This window comes from Agelaius phoeniceus, chromosome 3, assembly GCF_051311805.1.
Source record: "Agelaius phoeniceus isolate bAgePho1 chromosome 3, bAgePho1.hap1, whole genome shotgun sequence".
Taxonomy (NCBI): Eukaryota; Metazoa; Chordata; class Aves; order Passeriformes; family Icteridae; genus Agelaius; species Agelaius phoeniceus.
In genome coordinates this window covers 30391643-30417224 of record NC_135267.1, presented here as the reverse complement: position 1 = coordinate 30417224, position 25582 = coordinate 30391643, and the positions used below count along the sequence as shown (strand labels likewise).

At 35.8% G+C, this 25582-nt stretch overlaps 1 protein-coding gene across 1 annotated transcript in view; it reads left to right on the top strand.

Annotated features, from left to right (window-relative positions):
- The window catches only part of MYOM2 (myomesin 2), a 71506-nt gene extending 46947 nt beyond the window's left edge, over positions 1–24559 (top strand). The window contains exons 24-37 of the mRNA XM_054629722.2: positions 1450–1494; positions 1977–2113; positions 6871–7015; positions 7136–7195; positions 8617–8684; positions 12386–12499; positions 13826–13913; positions 16928–16966; positions 17643–17748; positions 20310–20473; positions 20801–20837; positions 20960–20982; positions 21787–21842; positions 23627–24559. Of these exons, the coding sequence (XP_054485697.2) occupies positions 1450–1494; positions 1977–2113; positions 6871–7015; positions 7136–7195; positions 8617–8684; positions 12386–12499; positions 13826–13913; positions 16928–16966; positions 17643–17748; positions 20310–20473; positions 20801–20837; positions 20960–20982; positions 21787–21842; positions 23627–23953 (1409 nt within the window). The 3' untranslated portion in view covers positions 23954–24559. The remainder of the gene's footprint in view (positions 1–1449; positions 1495–1976; positions 2114–6870; positions 7016–7135; positions 7196–8616; positions 8685–12385; positions 12500–13825; positions 13914–16927; positions 16967–17642; positions 17749–20309; positions 20474–20800; positions 20838–20959; positions 20983–21786; positions 21843–23626) is intronic.
- The last annotated feature ends 1023 nt before the right edge of the window (positions 24560–25582 follow it).

The window sequence follows — 25582 nt, the reverse complement described above, 5'->3', positions numbered from 1 at the left end:
GATAAAAAATATGGCAAATTAGAATTGTTTTCGGTATGCTGGGATTATAAGGGTGTTTGTAAATATCCCTTACACTTTCAGCTTGAGGCTCTAGATGCAGTTTCTCATAACTGAGATGCAGGAAATTAGTGAGAAAAATGATGATGCTTTAACAATGTCTAAATACATTGGGTCAAATTATCATTTAGCTTGCATATGTATTAGTTTTGCTTTATTTCATTGTAGCTATTTTTTTCATTGGATTCACAATTAATTTGCTTCAGTCTCACTTTGTTCTATCATTGAGAAATGCTGACATAAAAAACAAAGATAAAAATTTGCCTCTTTCCCAGTTCTCAGTTGTAATTGCTCTGCCCAGTTCCTCAAGTATTAAAATCCCTCCGCTTCTCAACCTACTGAGCCATTTAAGGAATCACAGTGAGAAACATGTCAAACCACCCTGTCCAAGTAGGTGTTGAGAAGAAATCCATGTTCAGGGGGAAAAAAAAGTTCTCCAGGACATGGAAGATTTATGAGTCATTATCATGAGCACTGCCCTTTAGCTAAGTTTTGAAGCATCACTCTGAAATCTTTCTGTAGATCTTGTCATCATCTGCTCTAGCTTTGAATTTTTATTTTTTTTTAATAAAACACTGAAGCTCTTTCCCATCCCATACTTCCCCTAAGTCTTTTCTGATCATATATCACTGAAAATTACAATTTTGTTTACACTGGATCCCTGCACAAGTATCAGATTTTTCATCTTAACACTGAAAACCATAATTTCACTGCCCATTTACTCTCTCAAAAGCTATAACTTCTCCTTTAATTTTGCTAAATCCTCTATCATGTCATAAATCCGTGCTAATTTTCTCTGTCTTTGCATTATCTGTAAATTTGGAATTGGCAGTAATGTTCATTTTCCAAATCTTTATTGGCAATGACTATGATAAATAGGATTAGTATGAAAATCTAAAAAACTAAATTCAAGACTCTCACACAGCCTTCATGAGGATTTGCTGCATTAACTAAAACTTTCTGTACTAATTTCTGACTAACCTGCACTCAATCTTTTTTCCTGCCACAATAAAACAAAATTTTCAGGAACAGTCTGAGAAAGGAAGTCAGGGCATAAAGGAACCTTATACACTGCTTAGAAGTTATGGTTTCCAATCTTTCTTTTATATTGTTATTTTTAAAGTATAAAATAGGTTTTGGCTTTTGTTTAGATTCCCTTGCATAAGAGAATGTGTACTAAAATGCATGCAGTAGGAACATTTGCTAAATCCGTGTATAAGAAGTTAAGTTTCCTAAATCTTTTTTTTTCAGTCATTTTTTAAGAGTTGTGTATTCATATACAAGCTTCAAGGAGATAACTTTGGTGCTGCTGATATTTATTTTCATCAACACCCATTTGCTGTCTGTATTTTTCAGAATAAATTAAAATGTGAACATTTTTCTTATTTTCAGAGTTTGAACGTTTGATGGCATTAAGCTATGAAATAAAGAATCCAAGTAAGTTGAAGATATGAATCTATTAGACACTTCTAGAAGGAATATAATTACATACTAATGACTGGAGTTCCAGAAAGATTCTTCCTGAGACAATGGCAAATTCATTTTTCATGGCAGTTTCACTGAGCATAGAACACTTTGCTTCCTTATATTTTACTTTCTTTAGAAGAATATTAGTTGACATCAAATAAGATCATTGTTCCTAAATGTCTCAAGTTTAACTTTGACAATACATTACAAATTGTTACTCGCAAAATCCTTACACAATGTACAAACAGTGAGATGTACATTCTCTTCTCCTTTGAGAAATTAATTTAAAAATCAGCCAAATCATCAGTCCTGCATTAGTGGACTTTTCCCTGTGTATAATTTGATACCCAGAAATCCACAAATAATAGGGAATTGCTAGTATTTTACTTTGATATTCCTATTTCTCACAAGGTTTCATGAACTACTGATTTTTAATTATTTTCTTTTTGTAGCAATACCACTGAAATCAGAGTTAGCTTATGAGGTTCTTGATAAAGGAGAAGTTCGTTTCTGGATTCAGGCTGAAAGCTTATCTCCAGATTCTACTTTCAGATTTGTCATTAATGATAAAGAAGTCGAAAACAGTGACGTAAGTATATAATGAGTACTATACATAAGTGATTTTTTTTAAGAAACCTGCAGGTTTCTATTGTTATCACAGAATCATAGAGTTATTTAAGTTGGAAAAGACTTTTAAGATCATGGAATCCAACAGTTAACATGACACTGCCAAGTCCACCACTAAACCATGTCCGTAAATGCCACATCTATTTGTCTTTTAAATACCTCCAATGATGGTGACTCAACCACTTCCCTGGGCAGCCTTCTTCTTTCAGTTAAGAAATTTTTCCTAATATCCAGTCTAAACTCCCTTGATGCAACTTGAGGCCTTTTCTTCTTGTCCTATTACTTGTTACTTGGGAGAAAGGACTGATCTCAACCTGGGTACAACCTCCTTCATGAAGTTGTAGAGAACATTAATGGTCCCCCCTGAGCCTCTGTTTCCCTAGGCTAAACAACTCCACCTCCCCCAAATGCTTCTCACAGGACTTGTGCTCCCAACCCTTCACCAGCTCTGCTGTCCTCTGGCACACTCCAGCACCTCAATGTCTATCTTGCAGTGATGAGCCCAGAACTGAGCACAGGATTTGAGATATGGCCTCACCAGTGCTGAGTACAATCCCTGCTCCGGTGCTGCTGGCCACACTGTTGCTGATACAGGCCAGGATGCCACTGGTCTTCTTGACCTCCTGGTCACATGCTGATGGCTCATGCTCAACCAGCTGTCAACCAGCACCTCCAGGTCCTTTCCCACTGGGCCACTTTCCAGCAATTCCTCCCCAAGTCTTGTTTTGACCCAAGGGCGGGACCTGGCACTTGGCTTTGTTGAAACCTCATGCAATTGGTCTCGAGCCATCTATTCAACTTGTCGAGATATCTCTGCAGAGTCTTCCTACCTTCCAGCAGATCAACACTCCCACTCAACTTGATCCTTTTCTCTAGATGATTATTAAATATGGAACAATATTAAACAGGACTGGCCCCACTGCTGAGCCCTGGAGAACATAATTTGTGATATCTACCAACTGGATTTAACTCCATTCACCACCACTTTGCCCTTGGCCATCCAGCCAGGAGCTACTGCTTGTATCCAAGCTATGAGCAGCCAGTATCTCCAGGAGAAAGCTGTGGGAAACAGTATCAAAGTCTTGGCTTAATTCCCAGTAGGCAACATCCGCAGCCCTTCCTTCATCCACTAAGTAGGTCACCTTGTCACTGAAGGTTATCAGGTCAGTAAAGCAGGACTTGCCTGTCACAAGTCTGTGCTGGCTGAAGACTAGACTCATCCCCTAGTCTTCCTGGGCATGTTGCTTGGTGTCTCTTAAGGTGTATCCACTTCTTTATATTCCCTGGCACTGAGGTCAGGCTGACAGGCCTGTAGTTCCCTGGATCCCATAGCTTCTTAATGTCATGTTATTAAGGTGTGATAATACCTGAAACGAAGGCCAATCTATCACTCAAATATTTTTTTCATTGTAGAATTCTTGTTGCAGAGTGAGCCTATTCATACTGGAAAAAGAGTTGGACTCTTTTTCTTTTTCTCTATTCAGAAGGAGAATTTACACACAGACCAGTGTTAGACACAAATATTTTAGAAAAATAGCTCAAGAAAATGGTTGCTTCAGTTTTGGATTCCAAACCAACAAGACATGCTGTTCCCAAAGACTTTCTGAGGCTGATATTAATAGTTTTATGTATAATGTGGGAGGCACTTGACAATGCAGCAGCGTTCATAGACTTAAAAATGTTATATGCTATCACTTTCTATTTTGTTTTTTAATTTTGATTTTGGAGTAGAAACTGTGCATTGAGCAGCTAAATAGAGATGAGAGGGTAGGCCACCAGCTTCCCACATTTTTATAGCTCTAGGAAGACCTCTCATATAAAGGGGCATAAAAAGATGGGCTGAGAAGAAAGTAAGGTCATGCCTTTGCAGGGCATAAGTATGGTTCATCTACAGGCCATAAGCCCAGCACTGGAAATACTTTCCTGTGAAGACTTCATCTCCATTGCAGCTGTTTGAAAGATTTTGTTCATTCCTGAGAATGCAAATCCTAGTTTGGGTCAGAGAAGCTTTATCAGCATTTTTATACCATAGAAAGGCAAAGAGCATTTACTTTAATTACATATTGACGAGTGGAAGAAGAAGTATTTCTGAGTAAAATAATTATCTGTTTATCTTTCTTTAAGAAGTAGTAAGCTATAGCACTGAAAATCTTGTGCCTAGGATGTATTGAAATGACAATACTTTGTTTTGGCAATGTTCATGAGACAGAATGAGCTATTTTTAGTTTGCATATGTTCTGGAAGCGTTGACATCAGAAAAAGTCTTGAAATGAAGCTGCATTATTTCACCTCTTTAATTAGTAACCCACAGGTGACATTTATGTTTGGAGACAGATGATATTTTTGTGGAAAGTCACATAAAAGCCTAATATTTATGATGCCCATAAAATCATTGAACTTCATCTTGCTGCATAATGGCAATAGTTAGAAGCCTAATTGCACTCTAAAACCTGTCTGGAGACTGGGCTACAGTCACTGAACATGTTCAATAGACCATTATGCTGGTGAATTGTGGCCTGATTCATGACATTGGCTAAAGTGATAAATTTTTCCTGCTAGATCCTAGCAGGGAGTTTTTTTGGTAAGATTTCAAAATAAGCTTAAAATGGAATGAACTGAACCCCATTTAATCACATTTTATTTTAATATTTTAATATTTTTTTAAATAAAACTAGAGAATAAAAAGAAAAGTGTCATAAAGAATCAGATAAAAACATACATCTTGCTTTTTTTTAAACTTTTTTGCTTCTGGCAAAATTTAATTTAATTTTCTCCCTGGGAACTCTTCAAGTAAATGCCAGTGTAGTCCTTGACTTCTGAGGGGAAGAGGCTGTAAGCAAGAATTTGACTTTTGCACATTGAAATTTGAACATATTGATAGTTTAGGTAAATTTATTAATGCTCTTTTTAACCTCCCTCACCTATCACCTTAATTCTCACAGATGAACTCTAACAGAAGTAGATTTTCTACTTAATTTCCCAATTAATTTTATCTTGTCTTATTCTTTGACATTGTATCTTGACAATGCAGTATGTATGGGAAATCATGTATCCAAGTTAAGATGCATATCCCTTAAAAAATTATTATTCTGATCAATCTGTTAGCTGACTGCTTTGTCAATTCCACCTATTTTCTTTTTCTTCATTCTTCCATTACCTCATTACTTCCATTAAGATTTAAAATATTTATATATTTGAAAATACCAGTACTGAATGCTAAATATCTTGACTGTTTGACACTGTTCTTCCAGACTTGTTATCCATACAACAGTGAGTCTGTTTTTGAGGCTGGCCGAGATGCATTCCTCAAAGCTAAAGCAAATATATCTGTGGAGTCATTCCTACTTTTGGATCTTAGAGGACTTAGAGGTTCTTCCATTTCAATAAGATTCTAGAGAGCTTAATAAGTGGCATTTTTACTAGCTTTTTTTACATTTCTTCTTTCTTCTCCTTCTTTAAATTTTATCTATCTCTTATCTTAGTACCATTTTTTACTTTTGGAGACCAATAAAGAGGTTTATCAAAGGATTCTATTTATAAGACATCATGTCTCCTTTTAGCAGTATGTTCAAAAGTAACAGGGTTTATAGTAATTCACTGCATATAACTCCTAGATAGTGACATTTACTGTTCTGTGCAATCGTGACTGGAACTTAGTATGTAATATCCTTGGCCACGTCGTTTACCTAAAAGTATTCACCAACAAACTTCTATGGGTTATCTTTGCTTAGCTTTAGGTATTTGTTAGTTGAGATTCAAAAAACATCACTGTCAGTGGGGGACATTGTCTTCATAGTTGTAACTCACTGAATAAAAGAGGATATTAGTAAAACATGATTGTATCTAAAACAGCACCTGAATATTCTAACACATATTCTGCAAAGATTGTGCAATACTAGCTTGTAATTTTCTGTTTCCATGATGATGATTGCCAATAATTTATCTTTCTGGAATATTTAATAAAAAGCAAACATGCAAAGGACACAAACAGTGAAAAGCATATTTAACTTTGAATTCAAGTCAATATTTGGTGTTTTGTGTATTCTGTGAATACTTAAGAGAGTAACTGTATATCCTGAGAGAATTATACCTCTCTTTTGTGGGACTTGGTCAATCCCTTTTGGGTCCCAGAAACTCTGTGGGGTTTGCACAAGTTACTTTTCTCATGGTTGTTTGCTTAAAGTGTTCTTTGAAAATTACACCTAACATTAAATAAGAAAATAATTTCTTCTTATGAGAAAATAAGATACACTATTGACTACTATATATGTCTCAGATATTTACTAGGGATGACCTTTAGGATTTGGTGTCATCTTATTTGAAGATCCATATTTAATATTTCCAGTTGTTTCTGGACTCTGCAAGGAATAATCCTTCTGCCTAGCAAACCCCCTTGTTTAACTGGCAGTTGTAAGGCAGCTAAAAGCCGGCTGTTAGGCTCTTCAAATATGCACAGTGCCATAAACAATTGTTTTCAAATACAAACCAGCTATATTATGATGACTTGAGGATTCCCAATGCAGCTGCACCCAGAGGTTTCTGTCACCACTGGGATCTTTTTGCACTAAAGTAAATAAAAGCAGAGTTTTCTTCCCTTAGTTTACAATTAAAAGGACATGAAAGAGGTTGACTGTGGGGGAAGGAATATAACTCATAATTTACTCAATAGGAATCATAAGTAACTTACACTATGCTAAAGTACTTATTTGTTTATTTCAGAGGCATAAAATAAATTGTGACCGTTCAAATGGCATTATAGAAATGGTGATGGAAAAATTTACAATTGACAATGAAGGTACCTACACAGTACAGATTCAGGATGGAAAGGCCAAAAACCAGTCCTCATTAGTTCTCATTGGAGATGGTATGTTCACTGAAACATTGAAGTACTGAAACTTTGACTCTGATGACGAAGTGAACTTCAATTATTCTTTGAGTAATTTTGTGACTAACTCATATTTCATTCACCTCTTCTAAAATTTAGCATTCAAGGGAGTATTGGCTGAGTCTGAGCTCCAACGAAAGGAATATCTCAGAAAACAAGGTAAGATGGAGCAGATTGGTGACTTCAGGCCTGGTTTGCAGCTGATGATTCATCCCTGGGGAATGCTAAACACTTACAGCTTCTTTATTAGAAGATATTGTTCAGTCTTAGGAGACACTTGAACCTTGGTGGATCTTATTTTCCAACATTGTCAATTTGTGACAGAACCTTCACTAAGCAGAGAAAAAAAGACTGCTCACAAGAGGTTATCTTTGCTCAATATTCATGAGAAGTGTGCCTACTGTAGGGTCCAGTCCAACAAAACATTTAATTACATTTAGTTTAAGCATACAAGTTGTCTGCTCAATATAATTGACAGAAGAGTAGACAGACAAGACAAGTAGTGCCAGATAAGGAAGATTAAAAGGTTGACCCAATGGTTTCTATTGAGGCAAAATTCCAGGAACTAAATGTATATTTGTTGCATAGTTGCTATGCAGTTGTAGAGTTTGTTACATACTCGTTATCAGTATTGCTTGCAGCTGAATGAGCAAATTCCAATTGGATATCTAATTCAGAATTCTATCCCTGTGAAATCCTTAAAAAATTGAACTTGAGCTCTAGTTTGTAAATTTCACTTGTAAGCAGATGGCTTTCCAGATGAAGGTAACAATAATGATTAAAAACTTTTTTTTCCTAAATATCTTAAGTATTTCCTAAATATCTTAATATCTTTGTAAGATTCTGTACAGAGGCAATGTAATTCTATTTTTTGAAGGCTGTTTAAAATTGATTTAGGAAAGAAATAAAAACTTACAGCATAAACTGACAAAATCTTTCAATACTGAATGATTTAAGTCAAAGTCTTGGACTTTGCAACTTCCCAGGTTTGGGTATCAGAATTAAGGCCCCTGATCCTGCCATCACAAAGACATGTACATTTATTGAGATAAGTAAACACAATAATTTAAAAAAGGCATGTGTGTTCAGCAAATTTTCATCAGGATGTATTTCTTTGTAGGTTGGGGGAAAAGCAATATTTTCTGTTCTGCCTGTAGATTTAACATGTTTTTAAGCTTTACATTATTTGGGGAAACAATGTTTGTCGTGTTGTTTTTACATTAAATACATTATTTGGATGCTTGTTTGTAGCTACTTTGTTTCTTTCCTCTGCTTAGTTGGCAATTTGACACAAAGATATTCAATAAAGTAATTCTTCTCACTCACCATTTTATATTTTGGAAAATTACTTGATTCATACAGATTCAGAGATGAGATTCATGTTCCTAAGCTGAAATGTAGACACTGGGTAATTATGATAAAAACTTGCAGGATTTTCCTTCTAGTGCATGGGTAGTTCAGGAGTTCCCTCTTTTTCTTGTGTAAGGATGTTGAAATTGTCATCTTTTTTCTTTCTTTCACTGTTTTTTCCTGCTACTCTTCATTCTACAACATTGCTTTAAGATTGTTTTGTTTCTTAGGTCCTCACTTCTCAGAGTTTTTGTATTGGAACGTTACAGAGGAATGTGAAGTTTTACTTTCTTGTAAGGTAAGGAAATATACTTGAAATTATTTTTTAGAATATGTTGAAGAAGAATTGAGGTAGAAAAATGTAAAAAATTACTTAGATACCTTTAAAACCAAAAGTTTCATATGAAAACTATTTTTTATTATTTGGAAAATTTGAATATAAAAATTTATGACATACTATTCTTCAGCAGTAGTGTTAATGAAAACAAAAAAAAATTATAGGAAATTTCTAAATGTATTATTAGGTGGTCCAATTGTTTATAAAAATTATGAGCCATAAGAATAATTTACAGAAAATATACATTCCTTAAGATGTATCCCTTTTCTTCTTCCTTAGAAACGGCTAAAAGAAGCCAGAGTTCAAAATCTTTCTTTACTGTTTTCTTATTTCTCTAATAGTCTGTTATTTAACCAACTGTAATCAAATGTGCTACAAGGACTTCTAGTATTAAGGTTATAAAAGATGATTTTTAAATTATTTTTGGCTAATGACTTTTGAATCTTAAGTAACGATAATGTATATTGATTTCAGTGTACCTTCTGCTATTAACATCTTTAAATACCTTTCTAAACAGATAAATTTTCATTTGTTTTGTTCTTCTAGAGTGACCAATTAGAGGTCTGAAAAACTAAGTAAATTGAATTCAGGCATCAAACTCTTCTTCATTCTCTTTCACTCTAATATGGATTATTTTGTATCAATTTTCTCCTCTTCTTTTGAAAAAACTTTTGACTTATAATTAGACTAACTTGAATCATTCTTTATGAGCAATTTGCATGCACATTTGTGGGATTTCTTTTTTTTTTCTACTCATTAACTAGGACACCCTTAACCTCAGTTCCCAGCAGAACTGACCTGGTACTGAAGCTGTCATTCCATGTGCTCACATTTTAGGGCTCAACACTCATTAGTTAACACAGTACCTTTGCTGGAGTACTTTATAATCTCCACATGCATGTGCCTCAGGCATGAACCCTGCTTATCCTATCATTCACATGGGGAATTTAATGTTGCTGAACCAGTTTTGCTAGTGTTAATTCTCTACAAATTAATCTGAAATTATCCTTCTTTCATTGACTGTCAAGCCTGTTTATAGCACTGAAGCTGTGAAAGGCTGAGCATCTGATTATTTGCTTTTCACCAGTGTGCTTTTTGTTCACAAGGTCAGAACATTTTATGTAAATGAAATCTAGGATGTGGGCTGCTTGCACACTCATCATTTTAACTATGCTATTGACCTTATAATGTTTGTTACTGTTAGTATGTGACTGGCCGTTAGGTTCACATGGAGCTGTTGTTTATGGCTGTTTAACTTGTATTTATACACAGGAAGAGTTTGCAAAACAAAGCCCGGGTTTGTCCTTCAAACTCCAGACACCTGACAAACAAGTCAAAGGTGTGGCCACTCCACACTATTTCTGTGGTAATACAAACAATAAAGGAATAATCTCTGCCATCTCAGGCCATATTGTAATACTGGACCCAGGTCTCTTCCAGGCTCTGTTTACTTCACCTCTGAAAAAAAAAAATTTGTCAAGGGAGTTTTTGCCTCTTCTAAGAGCCTGGGATAATGTGAAGGAAGTATCTGTAAGAGAGGGTATTTTACCTTGGCTATTTTAAAAGCCATTGCATGGCACAGGGAAGCCAGGAAATCATGTCAACTGGAAGCTTGCGTAGGGCAAAGGACTGACTGTATGATCCAGGCCCATAACAGAAATGATGTAGAAATATGGATGGTGTTATAAAAGAGTATACCAAATATTACTTCATATGTCCCTTATTTTCTGTATGATTGGACCTGATTGACTTTGGATTGACTTAGTATTTAATTCTGAATTAGCTGGGATTAATGACCATGTTCTTGGTATTGTAGCCCCTCAATGTCAGTGGAACACAGTTGTCCATTTGAAAGTTAATTTGATGGTGTTTTTGTTTTGTGTTTGTTTTTCTTCCTATGCTAGCAACTACTGTCATTTTACTTCTAGTAATTCTAAATTTCAGAACATTCAGAAGCTACTTGCTCTTGCACAACTTTGGCCCTTATTTGTACTGTGTCTCTTAAAAGCAAGATTTTTGGTGTGTGGCTAAACAGTGAAAAGCATAACATTTCATAGTAAATGCCATTATGAAATAACTTCAGCACTGCAAATTGCATGTGTCTGAAACTCAGTCTATTTATTGTCAGATTGAGTGCTAACAGTCTTTGATGAAAAATTGTTGAAAAGCATTAAAGGCTTGTTCCTTCGGGCTTTGTTCAAATAAAATTGCCACTCATGTCATAGGACTACAGGAACATTCACTTTGTAGTTACTGGTAAGTGTAAAATGCTGCTCACTTTTCTTCAGCAAGTCATTGCTTTGGGCCAGGTGGTGATCTCAAATACTGTCAGAGATCCATAGCAACCATGCTGGCTATTAAGCAAGAATAGATGTGATTAATTTGAGCATGTCTGATAGAGATGGCTAGGAATGAGTATAGAAGACCCTCTTATTTGTCACCTTTACAGAGCTCTTTCATAGAGCTGTTCCTCTATGGAATGACTTCTCTAATATAAAAGGGTTAGAAATTGGTGCATGTTTTTTTCCTTCAAGCAAGCCACTTGAAAACTATTGCAGACCTGTATTAAGTTCCTGGCTGCCCTCTAGTAATTTGTTCTGTTTTTTGCCTTTTCTTTAAGGAGCCTTTTTAAAACAACTGCCTGGGGACTGAGAAATATCTTGCCAGCTCTGTCTTTTTACCGAAGCCACAATGACTGGGAATTCAGGCTACACATGAAAATACCATTGCACCTTTATGACTTTTAGAAGGGTATGGGGATAAACAGTGTTTTTGAAAGTGAGGGTAAAAATATATGGGGTTTCTAAAAAAACCTGCACTTTTAGCTTTCTTGAATTCACAGTTTGAGGTAGTTTATCCAGCAATACTTCAAGTGTATCCAATATACAGTTTTTATATCAAAATTAGAACAGTACTTCAGGTACAGCTGTAGTCTATTTAAGTATTGTTTCAATGAATTGCTGCTACTACAGCAAAATTCTTGCTTTCAAACAGCTGTTCTGCATATACACTATGTTGTTAAGCCCATTTTTGTTGGGAAAGACTGCAATTTGTAAGATTCCTCAGGTCTTTGTCTATCCCATAGGACTCAACGTAGAAGGTAAAATAAAAAAGGATTTTTGGTGCAGGTCACAGTTTTGAAGTCTTGGATGCTTTCAGAATAGTGATTTCAGTTGCTTCCTACAACTTATCCACGGGAGATAGTGCTTAGGTAGCTGGGATAAATCTCCAAATTGGCCGAAGACTAAGATAGGGCCTAAGTTCTGTGTTACAGCTCTCTGGAGTCACAGGGCAAACACAAAAAGATAAAGGAGAGTTCAGAAGCTCTAATTTGAAAGATACTTCTTCCACAGCTATCTCTAGACAAACCAAAAGCACAGAGCAAGGGTGAAAAACCATTTAAGGGAAGAGATTGCTGGGATTTTCTTTAAGGATTTTACAGGGCTCTGAAGTTGTAACCTGTATACTGTGCTGCAAAGAAACACTGTAGGACTGAGACTTGCTTAGTAGGACTTGGTTGAAATTGGTTTTTTACTTAGCTTTATTTGACATGTGTTATAAAAAAATTGGTTTCATATGTTGAAAGTACCTGTGTGGCTTCCCACAGTGCAATACATTTCCTCAGGACATAGCTAGGCTTATGTGCCTTTTCTGTTGTACAGGTTGCAAACACAAAGAAGGAGACTGATTTTAAGTGGTATAAGGATGGTTCTGGGGTTGATGTTGAGGAGCTGCCTGATCTTCAGAAGGGAGAATGTCACCTCAGTATTCCCAAGGTACTGTATTGCCTGCCAGTTACAAATGACAGCTTCTGCTTGACACACTGTAGATTTGCCAGACAAAGCAGCAAGCCAGCTATCATGATTTTTATGAACAGTTGTAAGAAAAGACATATTTTCTACTCTTCAATTAGCTGGCGAATAACTATTGCTAGCAAAGAGTATCTGTTTTTATTAATCAGCTCAGAGTTCATGCTTAAGTTGCTTTAGAGTCCTTGGGTGACCAGTACCTCATTCTTTATTATTACTCCTTAATTTTTCAACTTGTTCAAGCACCTCATTTTTAACAGTGTTTCAGTTTTATTGCCTAAAATAAATAAGTTTGAAGTTTATGGCTTCTTAAGATTTATCTTTATGCAAACATGATAACCCAACTTCTATTTGAAACCTTAACTTGCATAGTTGCTGCCTTTGTGAAGTGACAAAACCTACCAGAATGAGATTTTCTGCTTTCAGTAATGTGCATTACATCTAAATAGTTTATTTATTGGCTTCATATTCTTCTAATTTCCTTCCTTCATTTCCCTTGAAAGAGGATACTGACTTCATTTTTCTTGAGTAGTCTTTCTTGGGGAGGGTGGTTTCTACTTGTCTTGGATCACTCTTGTTACTTGCCATTAAATTTTATGATATTTCTGCTATGGTTTATGTGCTTCTGGATTTGTATAAGTGTAAGCATTAAGTCATCTCCAATCTATATATAAATGTTTGTATATTTTCCTTCAGGTTTTAAAAGAAATTAAAACAAACCCACAAAACCCAAAAATCCCTACTGCCTTTAATGCAATATCCCTGTGATAGATTTCAGAATATAAAGTCTGAATTAATTATTTAGAATAGATATAATTTCGCTGCAGTTGCTGCTTGAATGCAAGCAGCATGAAGGAGCTGATGTTACAGGACATAGATTTGCTGTTATGATTTACATAATTCAAAAAATAATCATTTTTTGAAGAAAAATTAGATTTCTAAAGTTTTTGTAGGTTGCAGTTATGCCTTGTTACATCTTACTACGGTGCTTGTAATTTCTACTGACCAAGATCAATCCTGTCTTTTTGGAACAAGTCTAAAAACCTCATGGTTTCTAGAGGAAATTGAACTGAAATCAGAATAAGTTTTAGGCTTAAGAACTAAATGCATCTCCATTCTTAAAAGCATGAAACAGCAGTTCATAGCTCCCATCTCCTCTCTGGTAAGATTATTTATCCAGAAGACAGTACAATTTCTGTTGTTTTAATTAGAAAATTGTGCAGGTGTTGAGCAAATTGAGTACTATGTAGTATTATCAAGTTTGTCAGTAAATATCTTGTGTTTTCCTTGCAGCTGTCTCGCAAAGATGAAGGAGTTTATAAGGCGACACTATCAGATGATAGAGGTCATGATGTATCTTCTCTTGAATTATCAGGAAAAGGTAACATTCGATCTACTGTAATGGAATAATGATCTCCACATGTTCTCCAGAGGTGTCAAAGATCTATCCTTGCAAATGGCAAATTTGCATATATTTTTAGCATTCTTTGAATTTCATTTCTCTTATGTTATAGAGACCTGAACTACAGATCAGCACTTTAGGAGGGGTGACACTGGGCATTTTTGTGATTAATCTCAAGCATTTTGACAGGCAGGAGATGAAGTATGTTTCTAACCAGACAGACACTCCATTTTATAGGAGGTCACTCTCTCTCAGGTTTCTTAAGCTTTAATATCTACAAAAAACCCTAAAGCAACAAAGTGCTATGTTCATGTGGGACTCTCAGTGGGGACCGAGTGTGCTTTTGATTCTAAATTATAAAACTGTTCTGTGGGTTAGTGTCAGCTGGCATCTCAGCCCCACACAGCCTTTTGCTCACTCTCTTTCAGTGAGATGGGGGAGAGAATTGGAAGAAGAAAAGTGAAAAAATCCTGGGTTGAGCTAAATAGGTTTAATTTGGTTTAATAGGTAGAGCAAAAGGTGTGCATACAAGCAAAACAAAGAATTCATTCACAGTTTCCCATGGACAGGTAGGTGTTCAGCCATCTCTTGTAAAGCTGGGTTCCATCACATGTAACAGTGACTTGGGTAGACAAACACCATCACTTCAAATGCTCCTCACTTCCTCCTTCTTCCTTGAGCTTTCTATACTGGGTATGATATCATATGGTATGAAATGTCTTTTGGGTCACTTGGGGTCAATTGTTCTTGGCTGTGTCATCTCCTGACTTCTTGTGCACCCCCAGCCTCCTCTTGGTGAGGCAGTCTGAGGAGAAGAAATAAAAGATTTCCACATTGTACAAGCACTTCTCAGGAGCAGCTAAAACCTCCCTGTGTTACCAACACTGGTTTAGTCACAAATCCAGAACACAGCACCATAAAGCTGCTATGAAGAAAATTAACTCTATTCCAGGCAAAACCAGTACAATTTCTGTCCCTTATTCCATACTATTTATGTCACGCTCAGGTCCCACACTTTGCAATATATTCTCGTTAATCACCTCCTCCCTTCCTGCCCTTTGATATATACACAGATATTCCCTTAGTCTATGGATTTGTGTATGTGTATCCTGACCACTGGAATAAACAAAAGGGTCAGTAGGTCTCCCTCATATGGTCAGGGCTTCCAGTGACTATACTTCAGGTATGGCAAACTGCGTTGCACACCTTGAAATGTACAGTGAAATGCCTGTTTAGAGAATTCACAGTATCTAATTCTGTGGGTCCAGGAGGCTTTGAAAATGTCAACCAGCAAACCCATGAAAACTGCCCTATTAAACCAGAAAATGGCTCTCCTAAATGGTGGAGTTAGCCTTGAAACATAAAGGATAAAAAGAGCAGTCAAGCAGGAGCAGGGAAGACTGCTTATTCTGTGGGGCAAGTTGCTTCAAGCTCAGTATCCACTGACATTCAAATGAAGTTAAATGCAAATAAGAGACTATAATCTAAAATAGATGCACGATAGATATTTAGAAAAGGTTTTGTATAATATCAGACATCACAGTGAGATACAGCAATTCTATTTACATTTAATATTTTTTCACTTAAAAATGTCTGTTTACTTTGACCCTGAGATGAGCTCAGTTGGTTAAAGCATAGTGCTAATAATGCCAAGGTGGTGGGTTTGATCCCTGTATGGGCTAGTCACCTAAGACTTGGGCTTCAAGATTCTTGTAGGTCACTTCCAACTCACAATATTCTGTGATTCTGAGTGCATAACAAACACTGATCTGTTGCCAACATGAGTGAATTTTACTTAACTTTGGTGAAAAGTGCTTCCCTGGATATATTTCCTTAGGTCACACCAAACAGGCCAAAGTGAATCTACATTCATCCCAACCACATGTAGACATTTGTCCTAAATAATGAATATTTTTTGCCCAGCTCCTAATAGGAAGAGAAAGATGTGTTAAAAAATTAACTCAGTTTAACAGAAATCTTAACATTCCTTTTCAGCAGATGGAGGAAGTATCTGTAACAAGAGGAAAAGATGAGTATCAGGTTGAAGTCTTAAGCTGTGGTTTATTGCAGAAGGCTGTATTATCAATTGATAGTCTCCCAGGTGTTTTTCCTTTGCATTAATTCTGCCCATTATTTTCTCAGAAAAAAACCCCCAGCCTCATTCAGATGGTATGGTTAACATAACCCTACCTTCTCTGACACCTGTAATGTAAGATATATATAATAAGCAATTCATGTCTTTATGTCAAGGTGTTAGTAGAAGCATACTGGAGATAGCAAAAAATTATGGAACTGTATCATGATTTTTTAGCTGAGACAAAAATGTGCATATACAAATCAATACAGAACAAATATATAAGTAGTATTTTCTGAACTTCACACATTTCTCTGTCTACTATTTTCATAAAAATTCACCAGTGTTGAATAAGCATCCTTCAGACTTGACTATGCATTCCTTAGACTGCTATGAAAGGGTCCCTCACTCTCGTGCCCTTGTCTCTGGGGTTCTCTCCTGCTGCAAACCCATCAGCTCTGTGATATTTCAAAAGCTTGATATGATACCTGCTTTATTTCACTTGCTGTTAAAGGACTTCATTTCTGTCAAATACCACCCTACAGCGAGAAGGTGAAACTGTTTTTGCCAAGAATGAGATAATTTCTTTTTCACTTGCACTCTCCTTTGAATGTGAACTATTCAGTTTTAATGACTTTTTTTTCTTTTTGCTGGCCTAAGGGAGAGAGACAAAGATTTGGTACCAGACAGCTGACTCCACAAAAGGCTGAGATCCTGAGTGACATAGCATAGAATTCATATGCTGTACACAGACAGTTTCCAATTTGTCTTTTACACCTGTTGCAATTTAATGGTTTTCTTTGCTTAAGGATATGAAGATTACCCATATTGCTTTAATTAAACTGAACATAAAAAAGCTATATTCTGATTGAAATTTGATGGTACATTTTCTTCCTTTTTTTTTTCTTTCTCTTTGCAGTTTATGATGATATAATGCTAGCATTGAGTGGAATGAGTGGTAAGTAAATGCTGTCTTGAATTTTTGTGTAGTGTTTTATTTTGAAGTCATGTGAGGCTGAGACAGAAAACTTTTATTTTAAGTGGGAAATCTCAGAGAGTCCCAATGGTATATTATTATGGGCATTAATAATTTTCTGAACAGGCAGTTTTGACCTTGCTAATTGGCACTGTTAAAAGGGAATAAAGTATTATTCCACCTGGCTTGTTTGGTTTAGATACTGTGAAATTGTTGCAGCAATAATTTTCTTCCTGGTTTCCATCAGTAAGTGAACCTTGATATAGAGAGAAAGAGGTTCTGAATCTGTTCCCAGTGAGAAGCTGTTCTTTCCCCTTAAAGAACAGGGTTTTCACAAGAATAAAATTTTTATGCAAATAGAATCATTACACTACTCTTTCATGGCAATTACATGATTAGATTATTATTTCACAATGGATCTTGCCAGTCGTGATGCTTGTATATGATAATAAACTCATAAACTTATACTGAATTTTCACCTGATATAAATCAGCACATGTTCCCTGAGAGGTATGGCAATTGTCTCTGTGATACTTGAAAATCATGACCCAGGTCTTGAATTTTCTTTTGTCCAGACAGCACAAATAATCCACTCCTCCATTTCCTGTTCATTCCACTATCTCTCTTATTTGATCCCCATATTCTCTATTTAATCTAGGTAAGTCAGCCTCTCCACTGAAGATTCTTTGCACTGAGGAAGGAATAAGGCTCCAGTGTTTCTTGAAATACTACAATGAAGAAATGAAAGTCAGCTGGTACCACAGGTATATGAGAATATTTTTTCAATTTTATTTGAGAAAAAAATACTGTCTTTACAATTTAATATTTACTATTCCATGGCATTAATTTATGAATTGGAACAAAATAATGAATTTCTCTTTCCAGAACAGTATATTCTCTTTCAACATGGAAAGTACATAAGGTAAAAGAAATATTAAAAGGCTCATCCAACACCCTCAGGAGGGCTGTAACAGACAGAAAAAAGGAATTTACTGTATTGTGTTCTCTTATTCAACACAGGGCTGTTTGTCTTCTGTTGTATTATCTGACTAGTTAAAAGATAGCAAAATATTTGGGCAAAGTTTCTGATTCAGGGCTGCCCTTTCTCTAAAGTGCATGAAACTCTCATCCAGTTCTAGGTGAATACCAAGGAGCTGCACTCACAGTTTAATAAAAGCCTGTATTAGAATTATTTTTTTCCAAACTGATACAGTCTTAAGTAACCAAAAATATTTTAATTTTGATAATCCTCTTTGAAAAGATATTCAATGGGGCACAGGATACCTTGAGAATAATCCTCAGAGCTGAGATTATGGCTGAAAATGAGATTTAAAGTTGCAAATAGTTTTCCACTCTCATGTTACATTAATCTTTGACTTTGGAGACAATCAGGTTTACAGGTAATTATGTGTTCAAATGTTTTGTTATGTCAAGCCCTCAGTTGTTTGAAACTGCAGTTAATATTTGAAGGATTTTAAAAAGTTTCAAGAAGTTTCAACTTCCACATTCTTCAGTGAACCGGTCTGACTCAGACAGGAATAGTCTGGCTTATCAATGTGTTGTCCTAGATTTGCAATGCTTTCTATGAAGACAGGAACACAATCAGGGCATCAATTATCGCATCCAGGGAGCTCAAGAACACTTCTGCAAGGCTGTGCAACTGTATTTATATCTCAGACTATGTATTTACAAAGTTCTTCTTCTTTCGTAATAGTGATATGAGTGTGATGACAAGGAAAATAAAAAAAAAATTGCCTCTGCCTTTTACTGTATCTGCTTGAGTTTTAAAAGTGACAGTCTATTTTACTATCCATTTCATAGAAGTATAAAAGTAAAGAATGCTACATGGCTAATATGGAAATATTATTATAAATAGTATATTTATATTATTTACATTTACATTTACATTTACATTTGCATTTACATTTGCATTTACATAGAGAACCCCCCGATTATTTAAGATTTTATAATGTCTTACACTTTGATTGTCTTGAAGATCATTGAACAGAGATTCTGAATTAATAAAATTTCAATTCTTATATGAATACAATGACTATAATCAGAGCTGTTAAAGATAAAAGACCAAAACCAACCAACCAAATGACCAACCTGTCCCAACTTCCAATCTCCTTTAAATGGAGTCATAGCAAATTCTTTTTCCTGGAAAAATTAAAATGCTACACAACCCATTATTTTAATTTTTTTCCCACCATGTAAATTTCTTGCGAGCATTTAATTATCCACTGTCTTGCATGGCATGAAATACAATACAAGTCCTAGACCTAGTATTCATCATCTACTCAGGGCATGGTGGGAAACTTTATATGTAATATTTTCTAATATATAGCCATTTCTATCCAGAAATCTAATTTGGTAGGCTGAACTCAATGAAGTTGTCTTAAAGAAAGGGAAATGGTAAAAATACTTTTTCACCATCAAAATAATTCTAGCTATGAAGTCAAATCACTTCTGTCTAGGGAAATAAAATGAGTGATCAAGAAAAAGCTAAAACTAAGACTTCATTTATAAAAAATTCCAGCTAAAGATGCTTGGGGAGGAAGAATGGAAAGAAGTATTTCTGTAGTTAATGAGTGAAAGAAGAAAGTTCTCCTTGAGCCATTGAAAATGGTCTGGTTTATATGCTCTCATTAAATAGCTGCTTCTGTTTCCTCTGTTCATGACAGACTGTGGACAAGGAGACCACCTGATCTGAATCTGCAGAGCATTTCCTTTTTCCTTAACTAGGAAGTGATGATAAGTCAAGCTAATGTCATTGTTTTTTAAAAAGTTTTTATTACTTATCTACAGTTAATAAATTTTTTCTTGTTTTTTTTTTTTTAAAAACAAAAACATACTTCAACTTGATGCAAGAGTAATTTTACACGAACCTTTTTTTTAATTGATTTTTGAAGTTAATGAAATACATCTTTCCTTCATCAAAAAAGGTGATTTGCCTATAATTTACAACCCCCATGTATTATATTTTACTGTGGATGAAGTGTACAGAGCCCTAAGCCTTTTCACACAGAGTAATGTATGTGCATAAAGATGTAAGCATAGCTCTGTGTGAGGAGCGTAGGAGAATGAGAAAAGGGTGAACAAAAGAATCTTAGAAATGAAAACTCAAGCTAATATTTTCAAAGTGTTAGATACTCCCTCCCAGAAGCAAAGAGTATTCTGGAAAAATGAGCCCATTAGTTGCAATCTATTTATAACTTAGGAATACTATGTTATCATTTGAGACTTTTTTATAGATGGTTTCCTATGGACAACATACAGGAAAAGACTCAAACTCATCTCTACAAATATTTTTTTTTTTCCCCAGGGAATCTAAGATTTCTTCTGGTGAAAAGATGAAGATTGGAGGTGGAGAAGATGTTGCCTGGTTGCAGATACGTGAACCCACTGAAAAGGATAAGGGGAACTACACCTTTGAAATCTTTGGTGGCAAGGAAACCTTCAAACGCACACTTGATCTGTCTGGGCAAGGTATATTTTTAGATCAGATTTGTATTGTGCCTTTTCATAGATTATGCAGATTTTATTGGAAATAGAAGAATTACTGTAAAAACAGATAGTCTTTGATCAAAACCAGTCATAGGTAAGTTTTATAACTGTTATTATATTTTTAGTCCTGTATCTGTTTTCAACACCAGCTGCATTAGTTTTCAAGGGTCTGGTTTCTAATTGTGCTACTGTGTGACACTTGTACAGGTTTTAAAAGGGATTTTAACATGGGTATGTGTTTAAATGTTTATTGAGCCCCAGTGCAAGTTATGTTCATGGAAAATAACTCTCTCAATTGTTTGGTTACAGCTTTTGATGAAGCATATGAAGAGTTCCAGCGACTCAAGTAAGTGCTGCATCTTTTGTATTTTAATGCCATAGCAACAGTGTCAGCTGTGTCAAAATATATTTTATTATTAATTTCATCAATAACATTATATGTTTCTCTTTCTTTCTCAACAACTTTAGGGCAGCTGCTTTTGCTGAGAAGAGTAAGTTTATTTTACATTTTATCATAGCTGTTTTACAATGTGATCTAGTGTTCTTTTTAAAGCATTTATCATGATATGCTGCTATAACTTACTGAGTTCTGTGGCTGCAGAAATCCTCTGTTAGCACAATATATTGCAATAGCAATAGTAATTTGTGGATTTAGTTGTCTTTAATTGCAATGGAAATGCACTAAACACTTCACATATTTTGTAAGCCTCCACTGTATCTTCTTGTGTCTGCAGAGATTTGGTGAAATGTGAATTGTGTGTCATACAAGGAGGTGTTGAGTCTGAAAGCTTCTGAGAATACTGAATATTGGGATCTATCTATTAAGTAAAAAATTGTCTGCCTGTTCTGCAGTACTTGCTGAGACCCAGACTGTGGGGAAGCTCATTACAGTTAGGGACTGTAGGAGTACTGGAAATTATATCAATTCCCTGGTGATGACATGATGCTTCTGCCCACAAAGTCTGTGGCAGAACAAATTTTTCCTTAGATTTTGGATACCACTAAGATGCTAAAAGCACCCTCCTTACTTTGCTCTGGGCCCAAAACATAAACTGTCAAGCTCAGCAGTACCTTCAAGGTTGTTATGTGTATCAGTTTAGAATGCTGTAGCAAAATCTTGGCAAAAAAAATCTAAAGGGACTGACTATGCAACACATTAAACCCCTCCCAAAATATCACAAAAATTGAATTTTTTGTGAAAAAAAGCCGTGAGTCATGACTCCAAAATCATTAAGAAATGAGTAATTTTGAGGTCTAAACTTCATATGATTACCATATTTTTCTTTAACCCCTAGATCGTGGTAAAGTCATTGGTGGTTTGCCTGATGTTGTTACTATAATGGATGGGAAGGTAAGGACAGCTTTTGTCATGCTGAGCAGTGTGAGAGGTTTACTTTGATATCAAAATGTGAGGGAATGCTAATGGTTTCATGAAACTGAAAGCAGGAGAATAATTTTATTTTTAGTTCAAATCTATAATTTCATAAGTAGAATAGACCCAAATTATCTAAAATGACTGTGGAATATATCTGATAAGTTTTTAATACCGACTTATTGAGACTTGATTAATTATTATGATTTAATTATTAATTCCTCTTAAATGACGTCACTTTTGAGAGCAATAGTAATTAAATGTTGCTCATGTTACAAAAAGGACTGAAAGAATAAAACTCACTCTATTAGACACAACGTTACTTTCCCAAAATTTTGTTTTTGTGTTTGTCTCATCAGTCCTTTAAATATTTTATAGTAAGTCTAGTTCCTGTGTGCTATTAGTTGACTTTGCCTCCTACACAATATCACTTCGAGAATACCCACTGACTCAGCTTGCCACTACGTTGTACCCCATGTATGCAAATCTTCCTTCAGCATTCTGACTTCAGATGCATGAATTGTCCAAGACCACTTCTATTTGTGAACATATGTGGCTTTTGATCACTGAAAACTTCTTCCTGTTTTATTTTTACTCTGAGTTATATCACACCTATTCAGTCATCGTCAATCAAGAAAAACATTCCTCAAGTATGTTCATTCCCTGAAGGGGAATGTGGAGAGAATATAAGGAACAATTCTGGTAGAAATTGTCAGTTTGGGGTTGTTAACAGTAGGGTCTTTTGTTTTATTTTTTCCTGTTTTCTTTTTTCTTTTCTTTCCAAACACAATGCTGCACATGTTGAATTCTTAAGGTGACTTTATCTAGAGCCAAATTCTGTGCAGTGAGTTTTCAGATGTTTCTTTCCTTTTTTTTCTGTGATCACTGTACCTAAATACATGAAGTTTACACACACACACTTAGAGGATGGTCAAAATTGGGCTCAGCAGTACATCTATAAAAATTTGGAAGAATGCTCATGAAAATTTTACAAGCTCCTCAAATCTCAGTTCAGTCATTGAGAAATGCTAAGCTGCCAGGATGGTCCATTAGATAATGTCAGCTATTTTCTGAATATGCTTCACATGCATGTAACACATGGCCAGGTTGGACAGGACTGTGAGCAGCCCTGTCTAGTGAAAGGAAGATGTCCCTCCCCAAGGCAGGGGGATGGCAAGCAGATGATATTTAGGGTCTCTTCTAACCCAAACCATTCTATGATTTTAAGAGCATTTTACCAGTATTTATGTATTATTTATTCTTCATAAAGTATTTCCACTTTTCCAGTCAGCCACACCTGGAATCAATGTCCAGTGATTCATGTTATGTATTCTATTTTTAAGTGATTTTTTTTTTTAATCATCTCAAGCAATAACCTCAGGAGGCCTTGGTCAGAAAAGATTTGCTCAGTTCTCCTCCCTGCTGTGTACAGGGAAGCTTCAAGGATGTTTTTAAAACTATCATTGCCTGAACCTCATGTCAGACTAATGGGTTGTCAGGAGTCTCCTGCAGGCAGGACTGAAATGACAGTCCAACTTACCATCTTCAGACACTGCAGCCCTGAGGCTATTACTGTATCACAGTTACTGGTGAGATGGTGGAAAGTCTGAATCAAGGGAAAAATAAATATTAGGGACTTTACTTTTCAGTCTTCAAGAATATGATATCATGTCTTAGTTTAATTAGCTAAGAATAAAAAATGCCTAAAAGTAATACAGAGGTTAAACAAATACTGATCTCAAACTTCTGTTTATCTCCCTCAGACACTGAATCTGACCTGTACTGTATTTGGAAATCCTGACCCTGAAGTGGTTTGGTTCAAGAATGACAAGGCCTTTGAAATTGATGAGCACATTGCGTATTCACTGGAACAGGGGAAATATGCCAGTTTAAGCATCAAGGGGGTGACTTCAGAAGATTCAGGCAAATACAGCATCCATGTCAAGAACAAGTATGGTGGGGAAACAGTGGATGTCACTGTAAGTGTGTACAGACATGGTGAAAAAATGCCTGAAATTAAGCCTGGCCAACTTGCTAAACCTAGGCCAATACCACCATCAGAAGAAGTCCTCAAACCTGAGGGCAAATGAAGATTCTGTAACAAGTGAAGCTTCACTCTGTGTTTGACAAATGTATAGAATACATGAGCTGTGTTTGAGCTATTGCCACACAAAATTTGTTGGTAATGTCCAAAGGGAAACTGAGTTTTTAAGTTTGCTTAGGGAGGTAGCTGTGCAGTGGTGCTGTACACATCTGCAACAATCTCATTTTGAATGCATATAATTGAGTAAGACTTGCAAACAGTGAAAAGACAAATTCCTGCCAGGGGTTCCCATATGAAATGGCAAGTTCCAAAACCTACAAACCTGCAGTAAACTTTTATTTTCACACTTGTCAATCCTCTGCAAAAAAACCCCAAAGTCCAAGCAATCCAACAAGCCTCTAAGAACAAATGTCCTGCCAGTAAAGGTGGTGATCTGCAGTTAGATAGATATTCAGAGATGGTCCTTTGGGCTTTGAAGCCCTTATTCCTGTAAGTTTAGTGAATAGTCTTGCTTCAGTAGTGATACTCTTGTTCTATCAATAGTGTGACTTTAGTAGACTTTTACAAATGTTCACTCTTTACTCACTGAGCCATAGATCACATGATTGTATTTTGTTTTTCCTGCTCTCTGCTAATAAAACTTTAAAAGTCACCTTTGCTACTCACTACTCCAAATCATGCCTAACTAGTTCTATTTACTCTTCTTCATTGTTTAATTATTGCTTATTGCACAATTTCACAGCTGGTAGCATGCAGACTATCGACTTTCAATAAAGAATGCAAATTATAGTTAATCACAGTCACTGGGTGGCACTTGCAACATTAATTTTACTTTTTACAATACAGGTCAAGCTTAACCTGGCACCAGAAGATATGTATACAATTCAGTCACTTAAAATAATTATGTTTTTGATTCTCCTCTCAGTGAAAAGAACAAGGGAGCTCTTCCATGTGTGAAGTGATGCTCTACTAGGCAAAATTTTCAATACATTTTTATTGTGAAACATAAATAGGATGGGCATCGGTTGCTCACATATCTCTCATATGATACATAATTGAGTGTTTACAGGGATGGCTTTTTTGGATCAGGTTCCCTGTTCAATAAAAAACGCCTCTGTACCTAGAAGAAGTTTTGTTCCTTGCTATGCAGCTTCCAGCAGAGAGTTCTAATGGTAAGTAACACTCATGATAGGCATTGAAGGCAGCCCTCCTCTCTTGTGACTTCTTCCAGTCTCTAGGATAAATGAGGTGAGAAGGGAGCATTGTGGGAGATGGGAGCTTGGATGAGGGGTCACATGAAGAAATGGCACTGCACAATCTTCACTGAAAAAACTGAAAGAAAGAGTTTGGCACAAGTGAACAGATTAGAAATTTGTGTTTGGGGGTCACTGCTGAAAGCTGATGCTGAGTCTTTCACTCTGAGTTTCAGCTTCTGATCTTAAGTGTGGGAAATATAGAAACAATTGTTCTGACTTCTCCCCCCCTTCCCCATCCAGCAGACAAACTGAAAAAACCCCAAGGAAATCGACAGTTCTGGAACAAATTTAATTTAAGGGTTTCCTTTATTCTTTTTTTTTTTCAATTTTAATTTCAGTGACATATACACCTTTCATTGCTTTGTCTGGAACCCAATTCACTTGAACCACCATGTTTTTTGTTTTGGAGAAAGATGAAA